Here is a 25,690-nt window from a genome sequence, read left to right as displayed (position 1 = left end):
TAAAGTGAAGTAAAGTTGTTGTTTCAGATCAAATGTTAAGGCAAAAGATTTGACAGATTAGGGATTAGCGGTAAAATTACATTCCAACACACACAAACACCAAAGTCCATTTTGATATTTTACTCATTTGGCAAAGGTTTAAAAACTGATTATATCATTTCACAGCTTAAAATACAAGAAGCATATTTATTAATGATAATATAAAACAAGTAATGAAACATCTGTAGTCGTTAGCCTACATAACATTCGTCAATACACTGACAAGAAACAGCAATACCATTACTATTATAGCAAATTTCCATAGAGGATGAGGAGAGGCGAGAGAAAAAGACTGGAGAGAACAAAAATCAAGAGTAGGTTTTGGTCACTTTCCAGAGAGAAAGAGAGAGAGAGAGAGAGAGAGAGAGAGAGAGAACAGATTAATAGCGTAGATTAATAAAGAGACGGAAATAAAGAGACGCTGTAAAATTGGCACATTCATAGCAGTCAGTCGGGGTGCGCAGTAGTTAATAGGGTTGCTACACCAGGGGCGGGTTCAGCTGAAGGATGAGCTCGGAGTCGGGGACCATGCAGTGAGTTCAGGCTCTCATTAGTGGTTAGAACCACGGCAAACATGGCTGCCAGGTAACAGCAAAGCACTGATACAGTCACGGTTTTATCTCAAACTGCTTCCCAAAGTATCACTCAAGGCTTTTGGCGACATGAAGAGTTCCGGTGAAACTGTTTGGGTTTTTTTTTTTCTTTTCTTTATTTTTTTGCTCCCCCAGACAAAAAAAAAAAAAAACAACAAAAAAAAAATCATCTTTTGCATCATCTTTCAACTTGGCTCATGTGCATTCATGCGGGCGAACACACCCCGACGCACTGTCACGGACCTGCGGTCAGTTACGAGGTGTGTTTCTGTCCTTCGGAGTCCAGCTGCAGTCTCCCTCGAGTTGACAGTATTAAAGGCATAACACAGGAGAAGAAGTGGTAAGCGGGCTGTCGTTTGACATTCAGACACTCTGCAACACTGTAAAGGTCAGAGGTCAGACAGAGTGCAATCATGCGGCGTCGGACCAGGCGTCACCACGCACAAGACTCAAATGCACAGAAACACGCAGGCGCACATGTGCAAGCAACAGTACCTTTAGATGCAAGCGCGCACAAACACGGACGCTCTTCTCGGGATGGTGAAAACAATGGCGGAACAAAGATTCGAGTCCCAAATGATCGATCTCAGCCTCCCTCGCCCAGAGATTTGGATCAGTGGCTTTCCTCAGAGCTGGTTCATGTTAACATGACTCATGTTTAAGAAACTCTGCAGTTGTAGTAGCTTCATATCAGTAGCATTTCAGTGGAACTGTAATGGTGCTTCCTTCCGATTGCCCGCTGCAATCCTGCCACGATGGGATTAGAACACGGGTCACGCCTCCCTCCGCTGGTCAGGTAAGTGCAAAATCCTTCACGTCAACAAGAATCTTGTCATTTTCTTCATCTTCTTCAGTGCCTGAGCGATTTGCTGCCCAACATCGAAGCATTGGCATCGTAGACAGATCATAGATCAGTATTCAGCAGGAGAATACATTCTGCTCCGAATCAGTGGCAGGGGTCAAGAGCAGTCATAAGGGCTTGTCAATCACAGTCACACCTGCAGAAAGGAACACACAGAAAGAAACGCAAGCTTTTATTTTGAGATCGTTTCTCGATTATTTGGACTTTCTCTGATGTTTACTGCTGGAACGTTACATTGATATATGTTTTCTTCTTTTTCTTTTCCCTTCGGCTTTTCCCTTCAGGAGTCGCCACAGCATATCAACCTTCTCCATCTAACCCTATTCTCTCTACCCTCCTCTCTCACACCAACTAACTTCATATCGTCTCTCACTACTCACACCAGAAATCTTCTCATCGGTCTTCCTCTAGACCTCCAATTCCAGCATCCGTGAACCAAGATATTCACAATCCCTCCTCTGTACATGACCCAGCCATCCCAGTCTGGCGTCTTTGACTTTCTCTCCAAAACATCTAACATGTGCTGTCCCTCTGTTGGACTCATTCCTGATCCTATCCACCCTGGTCACTCCCAAAGAGAACCTCGACATCTCAATCACTGCAACTTCCAGCTCTGCCTCCTGTCTTTTGGTCATTGTCACTGTTTGTAGAGCATATAGCATTGATAGTCTCACCACTGTCTTGTCCACCTTTCCTTTCATTCTGGCTGATAATCTCCTGTACCCCTGACACTTTTCTCCACCAACATGCTAACACGAACCCGTTTCTGTAACTCTTTTTCATACTCTCCATTGCTCTGGACTGTTGACCCTAAGTACCTGAAGTCCTCCAACGTCTTGATCTCCACTCCCTGTAGCCTCAACGTGCCACCAGGGTTCCTCTCATTCACGCACATATATTCTGTATAGTGTTGAACTTCTCTAATACACCTTCAGCACACCTCACCACTGTCTCACAGCTAGCATACATGTCCTGCACCAGTCTAACATCATTCTCTGCCACCCCAGACTTCCTCATAGAATACCAGAGTTCCTCTCTCGGCACCCCGTATGCTTTTTTGAGTTAATATAAGTTTTCATTTTCCTTATTTCTGTTGTAGCAATATCCTCTGTGACTTCATTCGTGCTTTATTTCTAAATGTAATTTAAGTAGTTGTGCAAATGTGACAAATGTCATCAGTTGCCATGACATCAACTAAAAGGGGTCTTTTGAAAATAATACACAGAGTTGTTCTGGACAGCAATACAATAACTGGCAAATACTGGTTGTGTTTATCAAATGTCTCATTATCTGATAATGGCTTTTCTCTGATGTGGGATACAAACTGAGCTGTTTACAAGCCCTTTGAATGCTCTGATAAATCCATGACAATCTCAGAGCAGACTGGAGCTCTCAGCGTGACCATCCTCAATAGTTTTTGCTTGTACATGTTGGATTCTTGGATTTTTACCCATAGGTTAACCTTCCCGACACACCTGGAAGACCTATTTCAGCCAATTCTTCAACAAGGCAGGTGTGAGTATTATGTGTTCCAGTATTTCAAAGGTGCTCAACCATTGTCTTTAATAATGCATAATGAATAATGAATTCCCGGATAATAAACATTTAGATGATGTAGTCAAGCCTTTAGGTATTAATTGATTAATTCATTCTATTTATGGCTTTCTGAGGATCTGAGAGTCCTGCTCTTACCAAAATGATGCATGATGGCACAAAAGCCTCTCCAGATAATTACAGTCGGCGTATTTGTGCCTGCAGCCTACACACCTGCATAACTGCGTCCTGTGCTCATGCAGGTGGGCAACAGCGTCCACTTGTCCGAGTTTGGATTGTAAAACTCCACGGAGGCCAAATTGCAGCTGCCGTCATCTCCTCCAACCACATACAGTACATTGTTCACAGCACACACACCTGGAACACACATGAAGAGCTCACTTTTCGTCGTCACAGGATGACCTCACAGCCCGGGGGTGTCCGTCTTCGGTCTTACCTGCATTACGGCGACACATGTTCATGTCAGCTACTTGCCGCCAGCTGTTGGAGGCTGGATCGTAAACTTCACAGCTCTTCCTGACTAATGGGCCGTCGTGCCCACCGACAGCATACAGCAGACCTTTTAATACACCCACACCTGAGAAAGACATTGGACCCGTGGGGAGTAACTTGGGACAGACTTTTGTTGGGCAATTCATTACTATTTTGCTCTCAATGTTGTTCTGATATAACTAACCGGCCCCACTGCGTCTCGTGCCCATCTCTGCAATGTAGTTCCACGCGTTGCTTTTTGGGTTGTAGGCCTCTACGGTACTCAAACACTGCCTGGTCGCTCCATCATAACCCCCAACTGCATACAGGATCCCTAAAAAACAAACAAACAGATAGATATGCAAATGCTCCATAATCCACTGTCAGTCAAGAGGGAGCCTTTTCATTCATGACAATGAGGCTGATTCAAAAGCCATTGTTTTTGTATGTTTAAGCACAATACTTGTCCTTGTGTCTTTTAATTTATTTGAAAAGTCTACTTGTGGACGCTGAAGTGGATTTTTGTTTTGCAATGACAATGAAATCCAGAATATATTACAAAACCAGAATCATCCTGATTTTTTCTCTGTTAAAAGCGAAACAATCACATCAGCATACGCGGGTGAAAACGTCTCTAGATAATGGTGACCAAAGATTTATAAGTAAAGAGCTTCTTATATGTAATTTATTTCTTGAATATATATTATTTATGTGGCTAAGAATCACAAATAATCCCATTGACATGGGAAAATGAATGAAAATGTAGCAGACATCGTGCATTGTTTCAAACACTGGCCATTGGTTACATTCTAAAAGTAATTCTACTGCCATAACAGTGAACATCAAATCATTTTCACCATTGACTACGCCCACGCCAACACTGCTACGTCGCGTGCTCATCGGCAGCACGTGAAACCACTCGTCCGTCTTAGCGTTGTACGCCTCGACTGTGGAAAGACCTGCAAGCACAGGAGATCCATGGACATCTATATTATTGTGTTTTTACTGCACAATCTTTATTGTGTCCCGATAGCGCCTACGCTCTTGAGTGACAAAACTAAACTTTTAAGACTTTTCTACCTGTGCTTCCATCGAAGCCTCCCACAGCGTACAGGAGCCCGTTGAGAACCGCCGCCCCGAGCGTGGACCGCCTGTCCTGCATGCTGCTCACACTCGTCCAGCGGTCCATCATCGGGTCGTAACAGTCCACAGTCCGCACGCGCAGAGATCCGTTGAAGCCTCCAACCGCATACACGCATCCGTTGACGTACACCACGCCTAAAGGCAACATGGGGAGGAAAAAGGGTTAACGCAAATGCTGAGCAGCAAGAGCGGCCGTGAAAGTGGTAATTATGAATTTATTTACGTTTCCGATTCTGATTCTAGCAGGTTTTAATGAAATGAGTGTAACGTGGTGGATGTTTTGCCTGGGGTTCATCAGCAACTGTTGATTTTACCCGTTTCTGCTTATTTTAAATATTGACATGTTTTCAGTTGGTGGACATCAGTGGGCAGATCTTACGTCTTACTTTCAGTTGTTTGCATTGATGAGTTCACCAAACACTGACAAACTTTACTTTAAATTTTAAACAGCGGGAATGACTTTGATTCATTTAATTTCATATGAAACTACAGACAAAAGAAATTCAACAGTTTCAGTTGAAATTGCTACAATATTAATAGCTCTGGGTAATTTGAGGACACTTTAAAAGCAATCTTTTTTATTTGAATTCATCTAAAGAAGACAGACATTTGAGGGTTTGAACTAAATGCACAAAGTTTCACAGCAATTCTATTTCAGTAAAAGGCAGAAAGTAGCTAATTGCAGATTACTTGCAGGCACCGTCGCATTACTGTAGAACAGTGAGAATCAGCCCAAGCATCTTAAAATCCCAATCTTGCGATTGACAGCTTTTTAAATTGAAGGCTAGAGAAAGCTATTTTTCAGTTGCAGTGAGATATCCCCAGAATATATTGTCAGGAATAAAGGATTCCATCCAGTAACTGCAGGCACACTGAGGGATGTTTCTACCTGACCTTGACCACAAGGTCAGCAGGGACCACAGTTCAGTTTGTTATTACTGAAAATTTCTTGCCTGCTCTGCACCTCCTGGTGGGGAGTTCAGCCACCTGGTACCACCGCTGCTCCTCAAAGTCGTAACATTCAACACTGCGGATGGCCTTGGGAGCCTGACCTCCGACCACCACCATCACCTGCACACACGCCAGTGCAGACAAAGACCGCGTAAGAAATATAAGTAAGATCCTCACGCTTCGCTCTAAGAGTAGTGGGTTTGTACCTTCGGACAGCAGGCTGGAGTCCTCATACGTGTCCGTGCGGTTTTCATCAGAGCTCTCTGGTCAGCAGGCAGCAGATGGTACTTCATGGCTTCAATCAAATAGTCTTTACATGCACTGCTATTCTTAATCAGGGACTCCTCCTCCACCCGCTGGAACGGGAAAACAACGAACCACGAACCAGTCAGGACTTGAAGCCAGATTGCTACTGTAGTATTGGAATTATCATAAAAATACATGCATTTTGAAATAGTATCAATCTGACTAAAACATAAATTCAGATGCATAAAATATGTATGGTTAATGTGACACTTTGCATGCTGGTTATCATCAGATGCTCATTGAAAACCAACAACATGTCTGATTCTGCAAGTCTACAGGCAAAAATCGAATTTCGCCTGACTTTTCCGCATCTATTGCTATGTAACTACAGCCTACAGTTAATTACATCCTGTGTATTTTTCCCATGAAGCTAAAAATCTTAAATGAACAGCAGCCTCAACTGGCAAACAATAACCATAATTAGACCTTTCGTCTATCTGGCTGTAAACGCACACTGATGAAATAGAAAAAAATAAAATAAAAGTCTGGTGATGTTGGATGAAGTTTAGCTTTTCTCTACATAATATTCAATATGACTAGGACTGACAGTGTAATAAATACATTCCATTGGACTTTTTTTAAATTTCTATTGTAATGTTATCTTATTCAACATTCCATTGTCTCAATTTTCCTTGTCGTCACTTGAAAGTCTACCTTATATTTTATACATTATAAAACTAGCAGAGTAGTAACGGTGAACAGTGACGGTTATAAAACACTGTCACATTTCCACTTTTAACAGGCCATCGACCCTGAGTCACAGAACACAGCAGTAATATAACAACCATTATATCCTTGCAATGGATTTTTTTCCATCATTTAAAATTGTCCTGAATTATGCACACAAATGGTAATTGGTGTTGAATGCCCACATATTGCAATGTATGCGGAAATCAAAAACCAGGCATCGGAATCTCATTGTTTTGTTCTCACAGAGTCACGCTGGCGCACCATCCATTCCGTCCAAAATGCCAAGATTATTTTCCCTTAACCATGTGCTTTGAATTTGTACACTGGCACAAACGGCGTGGCCGCTTGCCTACACCAAGAGACGCGTCAGATGATGAATAACGAGACCCGCTTCACCACCGACAAAAGACTGGAAGCCTCGCAGGCTTGAGCTGCGAACAAGTGATGGTGAGGCGAAAAAGCGTACCTGCACGAGGTATTCTCGAGAGAGAAGCGGCAGGCGCACGTGTTCCATCAGGTGAGCGAGGTGTTCCTGGCGGACGTCTTTGTCATGGTTGACCCAGGCGATCACTGCTTCAAAGACCTGCACGACAACAAACATGCACACACGCAGGGCGGATTCGCTGTTGTTCCGTTCATACAGAGCAGGGTGAATGTGTGTGTGTGTGTGTGTGTGTGTGTGTGTGTGTGTGTGTGTGTGTGTGTACCTTCTCCTCAGTGGGAATGGTGAGTTTGTCGCTGGCGATCAGACTAGACACTTGCTCCATGCCCAAATTGAGGAACTCTTCACTCCCAACAACTTCTGTGAAATGTTGCTCTGTAAGCAAAAAAAAAAAAAATATATATATATATATATATCCTCCATTATTGTTGCAGAGGAGGAAGACGCTTTTTTTTTTCATGACCCTTTTTTCTCTCCACACATCTCCATTAATTATCCAGTTCCCTTTCTGTCTTCTCCTCCAGGACACACTCAACAAAAAAAAAAATCTTGGCTCCTGCAATCTGTTGGTCCCAGTAGGAAGTTTTCCTCCAACACCACCATCAGCTCTAATGTTTCATTTGTCTTGTCTTTTTTTAGTTTACACACACACACACACACCTGCATAACTGTTGGCCTGTGCAAGCAGCTGAGAGCAGGCATGCAGGTCGGCGAAGGCTCGGATTCCTAGACAGTTGGAGGGATGAAGCTGAGAGCTCAGGAACTCGCAACAAGCCTTCTTCACCTCATTGAGCTGGAGCAGCCCTGCTGCAGGAAGCAAGGCCTGCGGAAACACACGGCATTCACGGTATGTGATCCCACACGCTGAAGAATAATGCAACGTTAAAGCACTCGTCTTTACTTATCAGGCCATCCACAGTCACATTTAACTGAGCGACCGGCGATTCCTCTGTGCAGGAATACCATCTTTATGTCGGTTCAGCTCCAGTCTAATCGTAAAAAAAAAAAAAAAAAAAAAAAAAGAAGGCCAAAGGTCCCGCAAGTCTTTGCTTCAAAACCATGCAAGACATTTTTATCCTTTAAAGGTGATAGATGCTTGAGCTAAACCTACAATGTGAAATGAAAAGATAATAGGAATCTATGTGGTGTGTGTGTGTGTGTGTGTGTGTGCGTGCGTGCGTGCGTGCGTGCGTGCGTGCGTGCGTGCGTGTGTGTGTATGTGCTGGACTGACCCGATTATTCCCTAATCTAAGTAAATATGCACGAGGCCATGAAAACAACACTCCCATTTTTAGGATAGACTGTAATGACAACATTTGACAGGAGAGCAGGACAATAATAGAGAGGATGGACTTCTCTGTGACACGCATTAGGTAGTTGTGAATAATGTGAACAGTGGTATAAAGGAATAAACTTTGAGTTTGTTTTTAATCTATTTCCGATTGTGTACTCATATTGTCCACGTTGGTTGTGGCTTTAGCTTAAATCAGATTATAGAGGCACAGGCCGATATGTCGTCCCATTTTTATGAGTGAACCAAAAGTGTGCTTTGTAAGCCGTGGCCACGTAGATCAAATTTAGATTCGTAGACTCGTCTTGATTTTGGCGACAAAATACAAGCGCCACAATGTAAATGGGACAAATCAGAGGCCTCCCAACTGTTTCTGTGGCGGCTCAGTGAGTGGAGGTAAAGGACTATTAAATTAGTTATCACTAAACGTAACATATATTCATATATGTTATTTGAATATGTGATTTGGAAAAAATAAAACTCAGAGATACACCTGCTTATGATTTATGAGACGAGTTTACTATTTTATTCATTATCATTACATCAAGTACTACCGATATGAACAATACAGTTTATATTTAAAATGGTGGAAATGCAGCTCAAAGTAGAAACTGCATAAGTTACAGAAAAATAAAAGAGGAGAGAGACAACGGTATCGCAATTACGATTAAAAAAAAAAATTAATGGAATACGCTTGATTTAGCAAAATAACAAATCCAAGATTATCATTTTGCAAGCAAAAGTGATAAACAGGAATGGAGAATTCCTGTAATTTAGATTCTGACTGGATATTGCTGTAATAATGTGTCAAAATAATGAACCAATCACAAAAATGTCTGTAGCTACAGTTATTTGAAGCGGAGTCATTCTTGGAGATTAGTTGTAAACAGTTAACTAAATGGGAACAGCACTTTTTTTTACTCAGAAGTAAATCCCTATATTTTTGGGTAATAACTGAATATAAAGTGTAGTTCTGGCCAGTAGACATATCTTTAGAGGATGACCCATGAGTGTGTGTGTGTGTGTGTGTGTTTTGTGTTTTCACCTGCACATTATCCTCTGTGACCTGTATCTCAGCTGTGTAGATGTAGTCAACCAGAAGGCCCAGAGTCCAGCCATCCATCTCTTTTATCCTCACTCGTTTTGCTCGGCTCTCGGCCATCTCCCCTGACACACACACACACACACACACACACATGCACTCCCATCATCAGTGCATTGAAAAAACAAATGTGCGGCTAAGAGACACGGACGGGAAGTACCTGTAAACATGGCGTGGAAGTAAGGGCTGCCAGCGGCAAGGACCACTCTGTGGGCAGCAATCTCCACATCCTCCGCTACGATCGTCACATCACACAACAAGCTCTGGCTGCCCGGAACACGGACACACGATGTTTAGCCCGAAACCCAAAGATAGAGATTTGAGGATATAAAAAAAATATTGAATAAAAAACAGTAGCATATACCTGCGCAGCTCGTTCATGACTTTGAAGGCCTTCCTCATGTGCCGAGGGTTGAGCGTGACGGGACCCTGCCTCTCCACTCCATCGTCCTTGTCGAGAGCGTGTGGACAAAGGCGCGTGCACCTGAGTGGGAACGTGTGTGAGGCGAACACACAAACGCAAAAGAGTGAAAGGGTGAACAGCTAAATAATTGCATGAATGAGGGAATACATTTCGCATGAACAAAGGCAGTACAGGTGATTTCTTATACAAGGATCGCTAAAAGAGGACACCTTTGGAACTTTATTATGATATTTATGTGTGTGTGTGTGTGTGTGTGTGTGTGTGTGTGTGTGTGTGTCTGTGTCTGGTTTCGAGACATGAAGGAAAAGACTGGGGACAGCAGAGATGAAGATGTGGAGGTTCCTCGCTTGGGATGAGGAAGACCAAGAGGACCAGAAATGAGTCCATCAGAGGGACAGCACATGTTAGATGTTCTGCAGATAAAGTCTGGAGATGGTTTGGACATGGACAGAGGAAGGACAGTGAAGATCTGGATAAAAGGATGCTGAGGTTGGAGGAGGTTTATGGATGGAAGGAAAGAGGACAGGAAGAGGATGTAGAGGTTAGAAGAAGGAAGATGATTGGCTGTGGTGAAGGGATCAGCAAGAAAGGGATCTTTTTTTTTGTTCAACCAAAACAGACATTTGCACGGAGACACTTAGTCTGATTCTCCAAAACCCTGAGATTTCCGACTGAACAAAGTTCTGCATCTGCATGTTTGACTCACTCTCGTCATTTTTTTTTGTTTGGTCCTATTTTTCTCTCATCTATACAGCGAGAACCACCGCTCTAACCAGTCACCAACGAGCAGTTCAGTCACTTGCGGCATCCGTTGAGGCATCCGTTAATCATAATGTTAATAATAATTGTTACATTAGTAATGTTACAACCATGAATCTGATAACACATGCAAACACAATGCAATGTTTTGCAACAATCATCACGATTCATGAGATTTTAAGGTGGCATCTTATATGCATCATGATTTTACAAATACTAATTCTGAAACCCTGACACTTCGGACCAAAACATACGCACAAGAACACAATATAAACTAGTCGTAGCCTCATTCACTTTGGATAAAGTGTTATCTGATAACACAGTGTTGGTCTTCAGGGGTGAGTGCGATGCAGCTGCCTGACCAATTGCAAGTTGATCAAATTAGGTGAAGTGCTGGACCCGCTGTGGGCCGGGGGCATCAGAGCTCCTACGCGGCTGATAAAAAGTCAGTCGCGGAATAAAAGGGAAAATTAGCACTGAATGTAGAGGTTGGTTTTGGGGGTTCCAGCTGTCACTGCTTTGCAACAGCCGAAATGGCCGATGGGAAGTGGAGTATATTCTCCAGACAGGCTTTTTGTCGGATTTTAAAGCTTTACAACTTACCCATCACGATAGCTCTGTGTAGACAAAATTCATCACAAAGTGTTTATAAACTGCATAAAAAAATAAAAAAGTCCACACTACATACATTTTGTTTCTTTACGTAATAAATCCTTTTACCACTCACACTTCCTTCCTGTTGTAAAAGTAAACAAACAGTGCGTATGTGATACTCCGAGAGGCACAACTGGATACAATAAAGAGAACAAATAACACGCAAAATAAATATATGTAAAGAATATGACATTCTTCTATTGGGATGTAAGCTGGGACTGTTTGCCTCCTGACCATTATCATTTCATCAAGTAACATTAGTTATAAACAAATAGTTACATGGAAATTAAGTCCAACATCTGGCTAAATTAAATCTCCAAAAGGTTTGAGAGACCAGAACGGAAATCACAGCGTCCGACCTCACACACAACCAACAGGATCTATTAATAAAAGGGCTGTTTATCAATAGATATTCAAATATAGTTCCCTAAAAATAGCACTTGCCCATGGCAGATAAAGTCAGCCATATGAAGAAAAAAAATGTCAGGGGTAATTTTTAACTTATTTCTCTTTTCATTCATTCTTAGTGCAAAAATGGAGCCGGTGGCTGCGGGAGGGTGGAAAAAAGAACAGGATTGTTGAGAAATAGGAGTTACAGACGAGAGAAGACGCTGCAAGACAACTGGTGGGCATCGAGTGTGTGTGTGTGTGTGTGTGTGTGTGTGTGTGTGTGTGTGTGTGTGTGTCTGTGTCTGTGTGTGTGTCTGTGTGTGTGTCTGTGTGTGTGTGTCTGCTGCCCTGCATCATCATGTGGCTGTTGCATTCTGTCACAAACACTCCCCCCCACAAACACACACACATACACACATGGCAACACAGCGGCTCACACGTAAACAAAAACACCCCTGTCATCCAGAGCAGACGTCTCCATCGCAACGGGGCGGGCCGGTCCCGGTCCCGGTTCCGGTTCCGTGGAGCTGGACGTCTCTGTCACTGCGGCACCATCAGTCAAAGCAGCCACCGGGAAACGTCAAAACACACACACACACACACACACACACTGGTGTTTGCACTCACAGCGGATGGCTGTCCATGGCTCCCGAGCTATTCAGAGGCTGCAAACTTGGCCCAGCGGGATGCACCATTCCATAGCCACGCTGTTTCCTTCCGCGGAGGCTCAATTCAACGATCCCCTGCGTGGGTCGCGACGATCGGGCGTCCGGTGGCGGCGGGGCGGGCTGGCGGCAGCCCCGCGGCGGCGGTGGCGGCGGCGGCGGCAGCCCCGCGGCTCATGCGGGGAAAGGGGGGGGGGACGCACCGCTCGGCTGCGGTGACGCTCCGCGGGAACACGTTGCGAGTTGAGCGGGGCTGCCGAGCCCTGTTCCCGGCCCGGTCGCCGATTCCACCGGGGTGAAGAACCGGTTTTCTTTTTGGGTTGTTTTTTTTTTTTTTTTTTACTCCTTCTCTTCCCGCGGCTCTCGGAGACGTAGCGGACACAATCGGCTACCTGTTATTTTTTTCCAATCGCCGATTAAAACGCACAAACAAGGACGCGTCGGCAAAGACGGTCCTCCGAGCGGCCAAGGTGTCCCGCAAGAAAGCACTGTCTCCCCCTAGCTGCGGGAGAGCGGCCGGCGGGAGGAGGAGGAGGGGAAGCCGGGTTGCGGGGTCAGAGGGAGGCTTGCGGAGGCAGGATGGACAACAATGGAGGAGGACTTGATTCAAGGGAACCCCGCCTGGGAGGACTAAAAAGCATAAATACGCTTTACTGTTTGTCTCATACTAGAATGCCTTGCTTTAAAAAAAGAATGTCTTGTTTAAATTAAAGCACAGACAATTGCCACTTCTTTCAAAATCGCAATTTGTAATATATTTTAACCCTTTTTTTGCGAGCATGATACATCCTGCGTTGATGACGTACGGGGGTTGCTCATGATAACTTTTTGCTAGCGTTAGCTTTCGCTACATACGGCCCATGTATGCGCTAATAATCCCTATTTGTGTAGCTTTTAGATGCAATTTCCAGACCAAGGGAAGCAACGGAGCGGATGTTAGTCTACGTAGCTTCTCAAGGCACAAGAAGAGAATTTGTAACATATTTTAATCCTGTTGTTTTGCCAGCATGATATATACTGGGTTGATGACGTACGGAGGTTGTTCATGATAATTTTCTGCTAGCGTTAGCATCATGCTCACAAAACAACAGGGTTAAAGGGTTATAACAGGGTTATAAGTTCTCTTCTTGTCCCTTGGAAACCTGCCTAGACTAACACCAGTCCCTTTTTTTACCTTGGACTGGAAATTGCATCCAAAAGCAGCACAATGACGCGTTTTATCTTATATGTGCACCGTCGCGAAAGCACACTGGGTTGATGACGTATAGAGGTTGCTCATGATAACTTTACGCTAGCATTAGCTTTCGCTCCACACGGTGCATGTATACGCTAATAATGCCTCATTGTGCTGCTTTTCGATGCAATTTCCAGTCCAAGGAAACCAAAGCGTAGACTAACATCAGTTAGTCTACACTTTGGTTCCCTTTCCAAGGGATGAGAAGAGAAGAGAGGAAAGGAGTGGGAAATTGTTTGTGGACTCACATAGCATCCTTGGGATCCGTGATCGTGTTCTAGTCTAGCATTTGACGCATTTAGCCGAGCTAAGCTGCTGAAAGAGCTCATGGATGGTGCTAGTTTTAAACGGACACTAAAGCCAAATGCTCTCACAAGCAGACAAAAAGTCCTTGAGAAAAGAGTGAAGCCCACAGGAAGAAATGCCACACCCAGGAGACACTGGATGTTCTTCTTCTGATGACAAAAAATGGAGCTCCTAAAAACAGTCACTCTTTCTCTGTTAGCTTAGCAATGCAGTTGCTGCACTTACACCTTCGACTTTGGCCACCTCATTCCTCTTTGCATCTTTGTTTGTCTTCATTTTGAAGCTAATTAGGGTTTCTGTCTTCAGTGTTCTTCTCCTTGCTCACATCTCTCTGGGGTCCAAACGGGAATAGTTGCTTAGATATAGTTTTGCAACCTAGGTTTAAATGAATGGGACCGAGCCCAGGACCAACTTCATAACATCACTACCAAGACAGCGTTGCCAAGTGATACGTTTTTTTGACAATTTTTCACAATGTTATGTCATTATTGTTTTTATGTAGCTGGTACAAATATTGATCAGATTGGACAATAACATCTTGGTAACTGGGGATCCCGTTGATCCCGAGAGAAAGTCTTTTGCCAGAAGGCTCCAAAATTATATCCCAGTCACTGAACATAATACTATTGTGTCAGTAGGGGAGGAGTTATAAAGATGATGGCCACAGGAAAGAAAGACCTCCTGTGGCATTTGTGGTGCTCCTCAGTAGTCTCTGTCTAGGGCTGAAAATGCTTTGGTTAGACTCCAGGATAGCATTCAAGGGTGAGAGGTGTTGTCCATGATACTGATCAGCTTCCTCAGCATCCTCTTCTCTAACTTACAATTCCAGCTCTACTCCTTGGACAGAACCAGCCTTCCTGATGAGCTTACTGTGAGCATCAGCTACTTTCAGCCTACTTCCCCAGCACACCATAGTGCAGAAGATGAAGCTGGACACCACCATGTGATAGAACATCTGTGGCATGGTTCTGCAGATGCTGAAAGACCTGAGTCTCCTGAGAAAAGACAGGCATCTCTGACCATTCTTGCATGTCTATGTGGACGTCCAGGTACCTGTACTCGTCCACAATGTCCACCTCTGTTTCATAATTAGTTAGAATTAGATTGGATTCAACTTAATACAAATATAGGGCAAGTCTGTGGAGGTTCTCAGTCATCCAGGTCATGGTTGATCTTCTCGTGGCGACTGGACTTGATGTTCTTCCCTGATCTGAGAGGTCTTTTCAGTTCGAATGGCCTGTGGGGAGTTTCCAAATATAACCCAGAACGATCCACCACCAGAACCAGACCCCAGTAGCCACCCCGAGCCTCAGTCCATGTGATCTGACGGGTTCCTCTTGTTGCACACTCTAAAAATTTCGGCTGCAGCTTTTCAAGGTTTAATTCAGGGAAGTCCCCAGAAGTTGTACACAGCTAACGACACCCTCATTAACACGACAACCCCCTTTGACCTAGTTTCTGCAAAACAACTCTCCCATTTACATAACAAGCCATTGCAAGTTAGACCGGCCGCAGACGCGGTGCTCTCTTTTGAAACTCCTAACTCAAAATGAAGAAGCTTTTCAGATGAGAGGTTAAAACTTCTTTAAGGGAAGAAAATCATGCCCGGTTGCCACAAGAAGATTTTGACAGGAATTGCAACGAAATGAAGTTCACCATCTCACCAGAAGTGCTCATCATCATTTAATTTTTACTACCCACACCTCCTACTGTACACCTGTTATTTCTATAACCATTCTCTGCACAAAGCATTTCTCTTGTTTCTTTTTTCATATTTTTACATTTTGTTTCTGATTGTACATAGTCCTGTTCACTAGTATATATATATATATATATCCTTAATTACAGATGGACATGTGCATTAAATGTGTATATGACTATAGGCGGGGACTATGGGAACATAATTTGCAGGAGGAAATCTACAGATAAGATATACTATACAAAAAATACAGTTGAAATGAACATTTAATGGTGCATAAATAAATGTAGACAGTAGCTAGCGAGGGTTACTAAACTAGTATGGTCTTGTTCAGCAGCATGTAAGCGTGCAGGACAGTTCAGCGGTACAGAATGCATTGGAGTCAGACGTAAATCTCCTTTTCCCAGCTACTGTTTGGCTGCTTAGCACCCAGCTCTGCTCTCAGTTAATTAATTTCATAAATTAATTAATTGATGGAATCATTAATTCATCTATTTCACCCATACATCCATAAGTGTTGCTGCTGTAAGGAGTTGTTTTCTGCTGCCATCTTTTCCATTTGTGCACAAAACTGTTTCTATTTTCATTTGACATGTTATGAAATTATTGTAAACTGATTCTTTTTAACTTCGAATGCACCGACTACCTCAACTGCACTGTCCACTTTCTGCGGTGTAAATTGAAATGTCCCCACTGTGGGACAAATAATGGCACGTTCCATTCCTTCGTAGTTTTCGAACTTGAGCAGGAACCTGGAGAAGCCAGAGGAAACCTGCACAGACGTGGGGAGAAGATGGAGGCTCTGCACAGAAAGGTCCAATGTCGAAATCCAACCACGGACCCTCTCGCTGTGAGGTGGAAGCACACACCAAAAAATGCAAGAAAACAGGCAAGGTAACAATCAAGTTAGATTCTATTTATTTGGTGCCAAATACCAACACAGTGGGCAGAAACCTCGCAGATTCCAGCTCAATGCAGGCGGCCATCTGCCTCGACCGGTGGGTTAGAATAAGGGGACACACAAATTGTCTTACTGATAATATTAGTAGCACTGACAGCTGCATACTAATCGCTAAAGTGATACAATAATACCATTCATATAAGAAATACCGCACAAATAGCATTAGACTATTTATATGTTCTAATCTCTCAGGCATTCTCTTTGCATTCCTTTATATTTTTGTAGCTTTTCTTTCAGCACTATTTGATTGTCTCCCTTGTGATTTCATCTTCTTGTAAGTCTCGATTCGTGTAATCTGGTTAATACAATCTCATCCGCTCAGCCTGAATAGTCCCCATGGTTTAATGCGCAACAGGGCTTGTATGTTCTTCCTGTGCTTGTGTGGATTTCCCCTGGGATTCTAAACCACTTTAAAAAGAAAAGGTTTGCATGGAGATTCGTCAGCAGTTACTTATTTAGAAGGACATTATTTTACTCAGATATTGCTCTTGAGCTCAGTTGTGAGTTCAGCTGACAGATATAAATTTTTGGTCCAAAGCTTTCGTTTCAATACCGAATACCCCGTTTGTAGAGCTTTGTTCCCAGAGCCCATCTGTGAGGGTTTTTGCTTTGGCCGCGGTGCCGGCGGACAGGCCGTAGCTGTGAAGCTGGGTGGAACAAGTCTGTCCTGGTGTGAAGCCACTGAATGTATTTAGAAAGAAGAGGACGTCTGGGAGCCCAGTCTTGGCTTTTACAGCCCCTTGCAGACAGTTTACTCCGTTCAGAGTCACAGATGAACAGTAACAGCCGTCCTTTGTATATTCAGCAAATACCTCTTACTGACCCTTGAATAAATGCTCCTTTTCAAGTTGTTTTTAAACCAAACGACAAATCAGAGATCGAGTGAGAAGATGTCAAGATTTATTGCAGTAAAAAAGGGTGCAAAAAGAAATATTTACAAAACGCAACACGCTGAAAAATGTTTAAATAGACAGTTTCTGCAGGTCTCCACCTTCTGGAGTCAGTGGTGAGTGTTGTATTTCTGTGTGCAGGTTAGGCCACAGCAAGAATTTACTTCTACGGAGTCCTGGATGACCAGTGAATTTCAAAACTCCCCGAAAAGGTGAGACTTGGGAGTCTGCTTGTGTAATCTCAGCGACAGGTAGAAAAACGACAGCGTTATGTTTAAATCTCAGTATCTTGTGATTACTCAGCTGTACATCTACTTTAAATGCATTTGCGCTGCATCTCCGCTGTGTTAATTTGGTTTTAATGGTGCCGGGGGCAAACTAGCTGACGCCTGCTCCAGGAAGGCCAGCGGTCCGGGAGGAGGAAGGTCTGTGGGCTTGCGATGCTGACCGCTCACATCCTCCAGCACTTGTTGCCAATGGTGCAGTTTAGATAAGTGTTTCTGAACTAGCGACTCCTTCCTCTGTAGTTCGTTTCGTAACTCGGACACATCCTGAAGTAACGATAAAAATATGATGTTAAATTATTGCAGGTCTGGGGAACGCCTGAAAGGACAAATTTGTTTTCAAAAACACACTTCTTAGTATTACAGGTGTGCCAATACACCATGGTATAATGTATCACAGTTCAAAAATAACTATATGACTCAGGGTATCAACTGAAATAAGTGAGAACCCTCAAGATCAAGAGGGTGGAGCAGATATCTCTGTTCTGTTTAGTCTGCACACTAAAAGAGCTGGGAAACACAAAAAGATCCAAGAGGTAACACTAAATTAGCTAAACATGACAGAATGCTTTCTCAAAGTTTTTAGACAAATCTTTCTCGATTTAGTACAACAGAAAGCTGATCCACATGCCCAGTATGATCTGTAACCAAATCTTAAGTCGTGAAATGAAAAGCTGGTGATTGGGGCGGGTCAGGTCAACTGAGATTTACTCACCTCTTTCACCACCTGCTCGGGTTTCTGCACCGACAGCTGAAGCCTCTTCTGCAAAAAGAAGCACTCCGTCTGCCGAGCCACATCTAAGAACTTCTGTATGCACTGGTCAACACCTGCAACCGACAATAACAAAATAAGTAAATTATCCAAACAACAGGACAATAATGAAAAGTAAAAAGTTTTAAAATTAAAAAAAAAAAAAGGGGGGGGGTCTACCCACCAGTTCGGATCTCCTCCTGGTCAGTTCCATTGACATAGTCTTGGCTGACCAGAGATGCAAAACATGCCTGAAGGGAAAATGCAAGCAAACATAAAGTGGTGGCTGTGCCTGCACAGCTGATGGTCTCAAAGCTTCGGCTGCAGTGGTTTCTTGCATTCCAAGCAAAGCCAAGGCTTTTTTGAGAGGGAGATTCCAAATTGATTTCACGCATCTCTATAACGGAAAAGATCCCTTGGAATAAATTTCATTCACTATATATGCTAGAAGTTTTAACTAAACTTTACAATTACTTTAAACTCCTACTGATTAAGACAGAGTGGTCAACCAATGCTTAGAGATGCTTTTACTTTTTCTATTGACTTGTGCATTTGTAAGAGAACAGAATGTCTGTCATCTCTATCTTACAGAAATTAGCGAAGGCGAAAGGCTGGAAAGAAGTGGAAAAGAGCCGAACATGACTTTGATTCAGGTAATGTACTTACTTCAAGTGCATAGGTTTGCAAAAACCTGATTATCTTCAAGGGAAACAGGTCATTACTGGGTACTAAAAGAGACTGTTCCGATTGTAGCAGTAGCTTTATTTGAGTGCAACAGGAGGCTTAAATCATTGACCCTGGACTTGATCCACAACAGTGAGGGGGGCTGCTGTCACTTTGCTTTGAGCTGCAGCATCGGCAGTGTATCTCACTGTAATATTTACGTGAATACTTGTTTAAAAGGAAATGAGCGGTGTATGATTCCCAGCTCAAATTTTGCGATGATGTGGACGTCTTACACGGCCTGACTAGAGGCACTTTGTATTGAAAATGAATGACTAAAGAGCGCATTTAACTTCTGGCGGCTAACGCCTGGAGCTAACGAATCAGGTTTCGGGTAACTTAGCATTGACATTAGTAAATATATTCAAACGTCTATTTAAATACAGACTGTACGTGGTTAAGTCACTCTAGTTTGCTGTTCCATGAGCCGTATGCTAAGAGCAACACCATTTTTAGGTGATAAATTGATAGGAAACTGTCACACACGCTTTTCCTGAGAAGCTTAGTAAGTAAACAACAGTTAGCCATAGCCGCTAAAGATAGTAATTGGCAAACCCACCTCGAACGAAGCCTCCAGCTCGTCAACGAGCGTGTTGTTCCCCTGGGCTCTCGGAGCAGCGCCGGGGAATCCCGGCTGGTTCGGTCCGCCGGGACCGCCGACCGGGTGGCCGCTCGGCGGCTGCTGACCGGGGAACATTCCGCTCATGGAGGACGCCATCTTGGACCGCCTGCTTCTCCTTCCCGTTCTGCACATGCGCACTGGGCGAGGAGGGTTCAGGCGCGTCTCCTGGCATTAAGTGCGCAAAGTTTGCGCAAAAAGTTTGACCCTTTCTCGAGTTCCATGGAAATCCTTGATTTTCAGGCGCATACTTAATTTTAGGGCGAAAAACAAACGCAGTGAAGTTGCATTTGTGCACAAAGTGAAACCCCGGCGGCTCAGCCCTAATCTCTCAAGATGGGCCGCCTGTTTGTGTCTGCAAAGAACAATTCATGTCCTTTTCAGTAGCTTGTTAATCGAGTCTGGAAAAAAGCCTTTTTCTCGACTACAGTTTTCTGAAAAATGTCTAAAATTAATAAACTATATTAGGTATTCTCTTGCACATCAATGACAACAAATATTACAATGTATCACAAGTTTATTAACAGCCGATATACATAATGTCAACTAATACACATGGATTAGCGTGGAAAAGAAATTAAACCTTCGATAAACAACTATGCTGCTAATCAGTGCGGGTATTTTGGAATTAATCCAAGGGAATTATCCTGTTCTCTTAAGCCTGGACTTTGAAATGTGGCCACCTGTTTCATGGAGATGTTTTTTTTCTGTTAGCTTTGATGAGCCAACCCGGCGGCAAACTCCACCAGTGTGCGGGTCGGTCTTCCTGACATGCCCTTCCTCAGGTAGGGGATTTCATCTTTGTTACTCATCACCCCGGCGATATCCAGATGAGCCCAGTGCGGAGATGTGACAAACTCTCGCAGGAATGCAGCAGCCGTGCAGGCGCCACCAGACCTAGAAGGGAGTCAGGCAGTCAGATATAGGTCAGCTCCTCTGACTCCTCTCAGATGTTTCCTGAGCGCAGTGAGATACTTACCGGCTGTACTTGCCGATGTTATTGAGGTCAGCCAACTGGCAGTCTGTCACCTGTCGGGTATAGTGCTTGAACAGAGGCATCCGCCACACTCTGTCACCCGTCACGATGCTGGCCTACACAAGCGCAGGCATACATCATTGGTCAACACGGATGAGCTGAGGGACTGAATTGTGTGTCTGTGTTTTATGTGTCTACACTCGGCACCTTGTGCAACTGTTCCCAGAGCCAGTCAGAGTTTGTGAAGACTCCTGTCGCTGCTGAGCCCAGAGCAACATCCATTGCACCTTTAATAAAGAAAAAAACATATTTAGCGTTTAATTCAGTTCCATATAGCTTAATGGAACGTTTTTTTTTCAGCATTATTTGTCGCTGTTTTGGTCGAGCAAGATATAAGATAAACTTTATTGATTCTCATAGGGGAAATTCCTTTGACACAAATATAATGCCAAAAAAAGGAAATAAATATGAATATAAACAGAAAGGCAGAAAATAGCAAGACAAAAAAAATCCATTAATAAATAGACAACACACAACAACATCAGGGACAACAATGGGCAACTTGAACAGTGAGGGTGAAATTTACACATAGTGACAAAAATAAATAGCAATGAATATCACCTAGAGCGCGGACGTTTTGCTTCATACCAGTTAGATTTGGAAAAAAAAAGTCAAAAAGCATAATATTCCAAACACTAAATCTTAACAGACTTTAGAAATGAATGTATATCACAACATATAAGGAATTTTGTAAAACATAGAATGTCAAGGTGTACTTATGGAGTAGTTTTTTTTGGCAATGAACCTCTTGGAAAAATCCATCCTAGTTTATAAAAATAGGATGGCAAACAATATGTTATATGAATAATATCGAAGTGGATGATCATTCATTATTTCTCTAAAATGCTGGGGGAAAGTACAAACAATTACTATGAAAATCCAGGTGACTTGTGCTATGCACAAACATTAACAGTAAATAATTTCCATTTTGTTTGATATCAGTTGTAAAAATAAGCAAGCCTGCAGGCATCATTTGCTGCAACTCAACACTATTTGTCAAATATGATTCTCTTTGCCGCAAATCAAAATAACCGTGTGTTTGTTACATCACAGATCCCACCTGTTAGCGTTGCAACATTGACGATTGCTCTGGGGTTGAAGGAGTGGCCATAACAGAGTGCGTCAGCGAGGATCAACCTTCCCTCTGCATCCGTATTATCAACCTGTGCGTGCAAAAACAATTGAACCCTAGTACGCAATATCGTAAACATAACCCATAAGTTCCACCTACCTGGATTGTTTTACCGTTCTTGGCCCTGACGACATCTCCCGGTTTTGTGGCTTTTCCGCTGGGCATGTTTTCACACAGTGGTGCAAGACCTGGATGAAAAAGACAGACACCTTTGTTTTTACTTAAACGTAATTATTTTTCAGACACTAAGAATTCAACACAAAATTTGCACTAAACTCAGCACAAACCTGAACACTTGAACCTCACATACAGTACAGTGCAATAAAACCGTTTTACCCACTTTTCACTTTTTTTATTTTCTACAAATTTATCTATTTATTCTTTTCTTTTTAATTATATTTCTGATATTTCATAGATTTTTTTTTATATATATATATTCTTGGTCTTGTTTTTTCTGTCTACTATCTCAGGGATGCTGCTATCGTTGTATTGTTGTGCTGTGTCCTGCTTCTTAAAGTTGTTTTTGTCTTGCATTGCACTCTGTGTAATTAACAAAAGTCTTGAAACCTTGAATAAGACACAGGAATGTGTTTTGTGTCACAGAGCTCACCAATAATATTGATGGGCAGTTTAAGAGACGCTGCAGTGATGATGGACGCACACACAGTGGCAGCTCCCCCCATATCGGCCCTCATTGCATCCATCGTGGCCGACGGCTTCAGAGAAATCCCCCCGCTGCAGGGCCAAAGTGAAGCATCAGCGGTGTGTGACGAGGGTATTGAGCAGGAGTGTGTGTGCTCTTATGTTTTTACGTGTCAAAGGTGACGCCCTTTCCGACTAAGAGCAGCGGAGCCTGCGTTCTGTCCGGGGCGCCGTTGTAGTGCAGCTCCAGGAAGACGGGCGGCTCCTCTGAACCTCTTGACACGCTGAGGAACGCTCCCATCTGCTGCTCCTCAATCCACGCTTGGGATCTGACGGAAAAGTTGGATGCAGAATTCAAAATGGGCTACAGGCTACGTATGTGTGTCAGCTTATTCGTTTTGCTGGACTCCACGACGAACCGTGGGGGATTTTTTTTTCTCGTTCAGAGAAACTGAATATGTAACTCTGTCCAGGATGATATCATGAGAACCTGAACATCTGCCGCGTCTCCCATCTAGATCTGCAATATTTGTTCTGCAAAACGTACAGCCTTTCCAGGAACTGCTGGCCTCACATCTTTTTGTTCATTGAAAAAGTTTCAAACAATAAGAAGTCACTGAACTTAATATCAAAATAAGGTTCGGCCCTAATCTTGTTTTCTCCTTTTTGACATGACCTTTAAATCAAACTCATAAAAGACATGGATTAAATTAATAAATGCACAACAACACGACCAATTATTGTTTTGTATTGGAAATTTGGACTGTTTAAAATAGGACCAGAGAAAACGGAGACACTCGATCGGAAATGACTTTGTTGGCGCAGCTTTTCTGTTTTCTGACACTTAAACATTTGTAAATTCAGAACAAACCTCTTTTCCACCACGACACGGTCGGCGTGCTGCGCTAACTTCTCTTCAATTGTGTTTGCGAAAGCGGTGGGGGTGATGTGATTGGCTGGAGCTTCCATCAGCATGCGTGCCAGGTTCTGCCCTTCGGCATAACGGACTCCTTTCTCCCATCCGACAGAATCGGTGCTATTTTTACACAAACATATGCAATAAGTTGGTAATGCATTTTCCAAAGTGTGCCTGGTGCGGCTGTCGGTCTACCTTCCGTGAAGCTGCACTGATACTTTGTTCTTCTTTTTGGTTTTTAGCTGGTCGTACTGAAAGAGACCCAAAAGGGCGCCCTCCGCGGCCGACTGGGCGTCACCGCAGCCGTCCACCTCCACGTGATTCACCTCCAGGTCCTGAAGCAACCGGCTACCAACTGAAACGCACAGAGAAATGCAGATATGAGCCGCGTTCCTCCGCGTCAGCGCTGAACCAAGAACTACAGGTCAGTGTTTCACACCTGATATTGCCTGTCTGATGCTCTCCTTGCTGGAATCCCAGTTCTCCGCCCCGCACAGACCGGCTGTTTTCTTATCCAGCCCGACCACTGCGACACAGGGAAAGTCCTGGTGGAGACACAGACAAGGCCTCATTTCTCGGATATTGTCTTTCCTTTGTTTCCCCCTGGCGTACGTTAGATAAATAGTTCCCCGTGACTCAGTTTGTTTTCACAGGGAAAAATCCAATGTCCTCTATTAATAGGTCAGATTTGCCGACGGGGGGGGGGGGATGAGTCACTAAATACCAAAGGTGGGATGAAAAAAAAAGCTAAAACATGTTGAGATAATTACCCAATTACCCTACAAGGCCATTGTTGGTAAATTAACTATGTTTGTATTGTTTAAAATATTATGACCCAGGTGCGCAACATAAAAATACTCTTGTTGCTTACGGGAGAGTTAAAATAGGCAAATAACCACCCTTAAAACCTTTTCAGGGGGATTTATGGTGGTACGTTCAAACTACAGAAACCACACCACTTCCTAAAGCAAAGTCTCCATCTAGTTGATTTGTTCCAGATGCGATTGCCCTTATTTACACCATTACACCCCCAAACTAACAGCGCCGTCTCACCTTGTGGATCCCATAAAATACTCTGCTCTTGCCTTTCTTCAGCGCTGGTCCAGAACTGGAATTAGAATCAAATTTATTGATCACCAAAGGGAAAATTGCCCCTTGTTGCAGTGGCTCCAACTCACACAGTACAGACCAGAAATACAAGCACAAATATGAAAAGATACTAAACTAAAACCTAATATTCAAAGCATTAATTGTCATATGTACATTTTTGAAATATATTTCTCCATACAATTAAATTCTTACTTGCTCTATTATATTAGAATAAATACAAATGTGTGAATTAAGATGATGTTCTGAGGCACAAATTCAACTTTTGTAACTCAAAACAAGTCACTAAAAGTCAGGTCGACTGTCTTCAACGACACATTACATGGTCATTCTCTGCAAGCCTGTGCAAAGCTTGCAAATCAAAAGTGTGCAGGTACATGCTGCTGGGATGCATTCCTGCAGGTTTGTGATTAAAGTTTTAAGCAAAGTGTATTTCTTGTGTCTTCACAGGCGTTATACTTGCATTTTGAGCAGTTCGGAGAGTTTCCCAGACACCGTGTGGTCAAAACCTGCAGCAGTGTCCGTCAGGTGAAGGCCTCCGTCCCCTCCCTCCTGGTCATACACCCCCAGCACCACACCCTGAGGGGGGGGGGGGTATTTACCTCCAACAAAACAAACTAAGGATGTCCCTGCACAGACCCCATCTAAACAACATTCTACACTCAAGTAAGTGAGTTCCACTTTCTGAGATGCTGTCATTGAACCTGAAGGTGGTCTCCTCACTGCCAGCTGACGTTCATCTACTCACCTTCCTGTCGGTGTTTCTGTGACTTTGCGAGGTAGAAAACGACCTGCCCCGCGCAGCCGAGGGCACGACCCTCCTCAGAAGGAGCATTGCGGATTCTAGATGGTTTTCGGCAAAGGAGAAATCAATGCCACTGAGATTTAAAAAAGAGTTTAAATCTTCCTTTCCATGTGCTGAAGTTGGTTTTGTCGATTTGACAGAGGCGCGGGGTGATTGCGTCAGCGAAAAGCGACGCGGAGAGTTTTGTCGCCATCTAGTGGTGAAAATGTGAAATGGCTTTGGAGTCAAATGTGTTTTGAATTCTGAAGT

At 43.4% G+C, this 25,690-nt stretch overlaps 3 protein-coding genes across 3 annotated transcripts; all 3 read right to left on the bottom strand.

Moving 5' to 3' along the window:
* Positions 1–105: 105 nt before the first annotated feature.
* Positions 106–12,813, bottom strand: klhl2 (kelch-like family member 2). Its single transcript, XM_086157431.1, has 15 exons — positions 12,299–12,813; positions 9,809–9,928; positions 9,605–9,711; positions 9,388–9,509; positions 7,712–7,874; positions 7,317–7,426; positions 7,076–7,192; positions 5,820–5,969; positions 5,616–5,733; positions 4,600–4,797; positions 4,377–4,478; positions 3,725–3,853; positions 3,485–3,625; positions 3,262–3,405; positions 106–1,630 (listed from the first exon to the last, which is right to left on the bottom strand). The coding sequence occupies exons 1-15, from the start codon at positions 12,364–12,366 to the stop codon at positions 1,602–1,604; spliced, it is 1,818 nt and encodes a 605-aa protein (XP_086013557.1). The 5' UTR covers positions 12,367–12,813; the 3' UTR covers positions 106–1,601.
* A 4,609-nt stretch (positions 12,814–17,422) lies between these two features.
* Positions 17,423–19,922, bottom strand: med28 (mediator complex subunit 28). Its single transcript, XM_086156218.1, has 4 exons — positions 19,744–19,922; positions 18,646–18,712; positions 18,426–18,538; positions 17,423–17,977 (listed from the first exon to the last, which is right to left on the bottom strand). The coding sequence occupies exons 1-4, from the start codon at positions 19,900–19,902 to the stop codon at positions 17,774–17,776; spliced, it is 543 nt and encodes a 180-aa protein (XP_086012344.1). The 5' UTR covers positions 19,903–19,922; the 3' UTR covers positions 17,423–17,773.
* Positions 19,923–20,302: 380 nt separating this feature from the next.
* lap3 (leucine aminopeptidase 3) lies at positions 20,303–25,596 on the bottom strand. Its single transcript, XM_086157443.1, has 13 exons — positions 25,385–25,596; positions 25,100–25,215; positions 24,583–24,637; positions 23,969–24,074; positions 23,725–23,884; positions 23,485–23,649; positions 22,784–22,942; positions 22,582–22,706; positions 22,071–22,159; positions 21,900–22,002; positions 20,987–21,066; positions 20,783–20,895; positions 20,303–20,700 (listed from the first exon to the last, which is right to left on the bottom strand). The coding sequence occupies exons 1-13, from the start codon at positions 25,469–25,471 to the stop codon at positions 20,514–20,516; spliced, it is 1,545 nt and encodes a 514-aa protein (XP_086013569.1). The 5' UTR covers positions 25,472–25,596; the 3' UTR covers positions 20,303–20,513.
* Positions 25,597–25,690: the final 94 nt, after the last annotated feature.

Source organism: Fistularia commersonii, chromosome 12 (assembly GCF_037954325.1).
Source record: "Fistularia commersonii isolate RoL2024-O1a breed Wild chromosome 12, RoL_Fcom_v1.0, whole genome shotgun sequence".
Lineage (NCBI taxonomy): Eukaryota > Metazoa > Chordata > Actinopteri > Syngnathiformes > Fistulariidae > Fistularia > Fistularia commersonii.
This window is presented reverse-complemented; position numbering and strand designations above follow the sequence as displayed.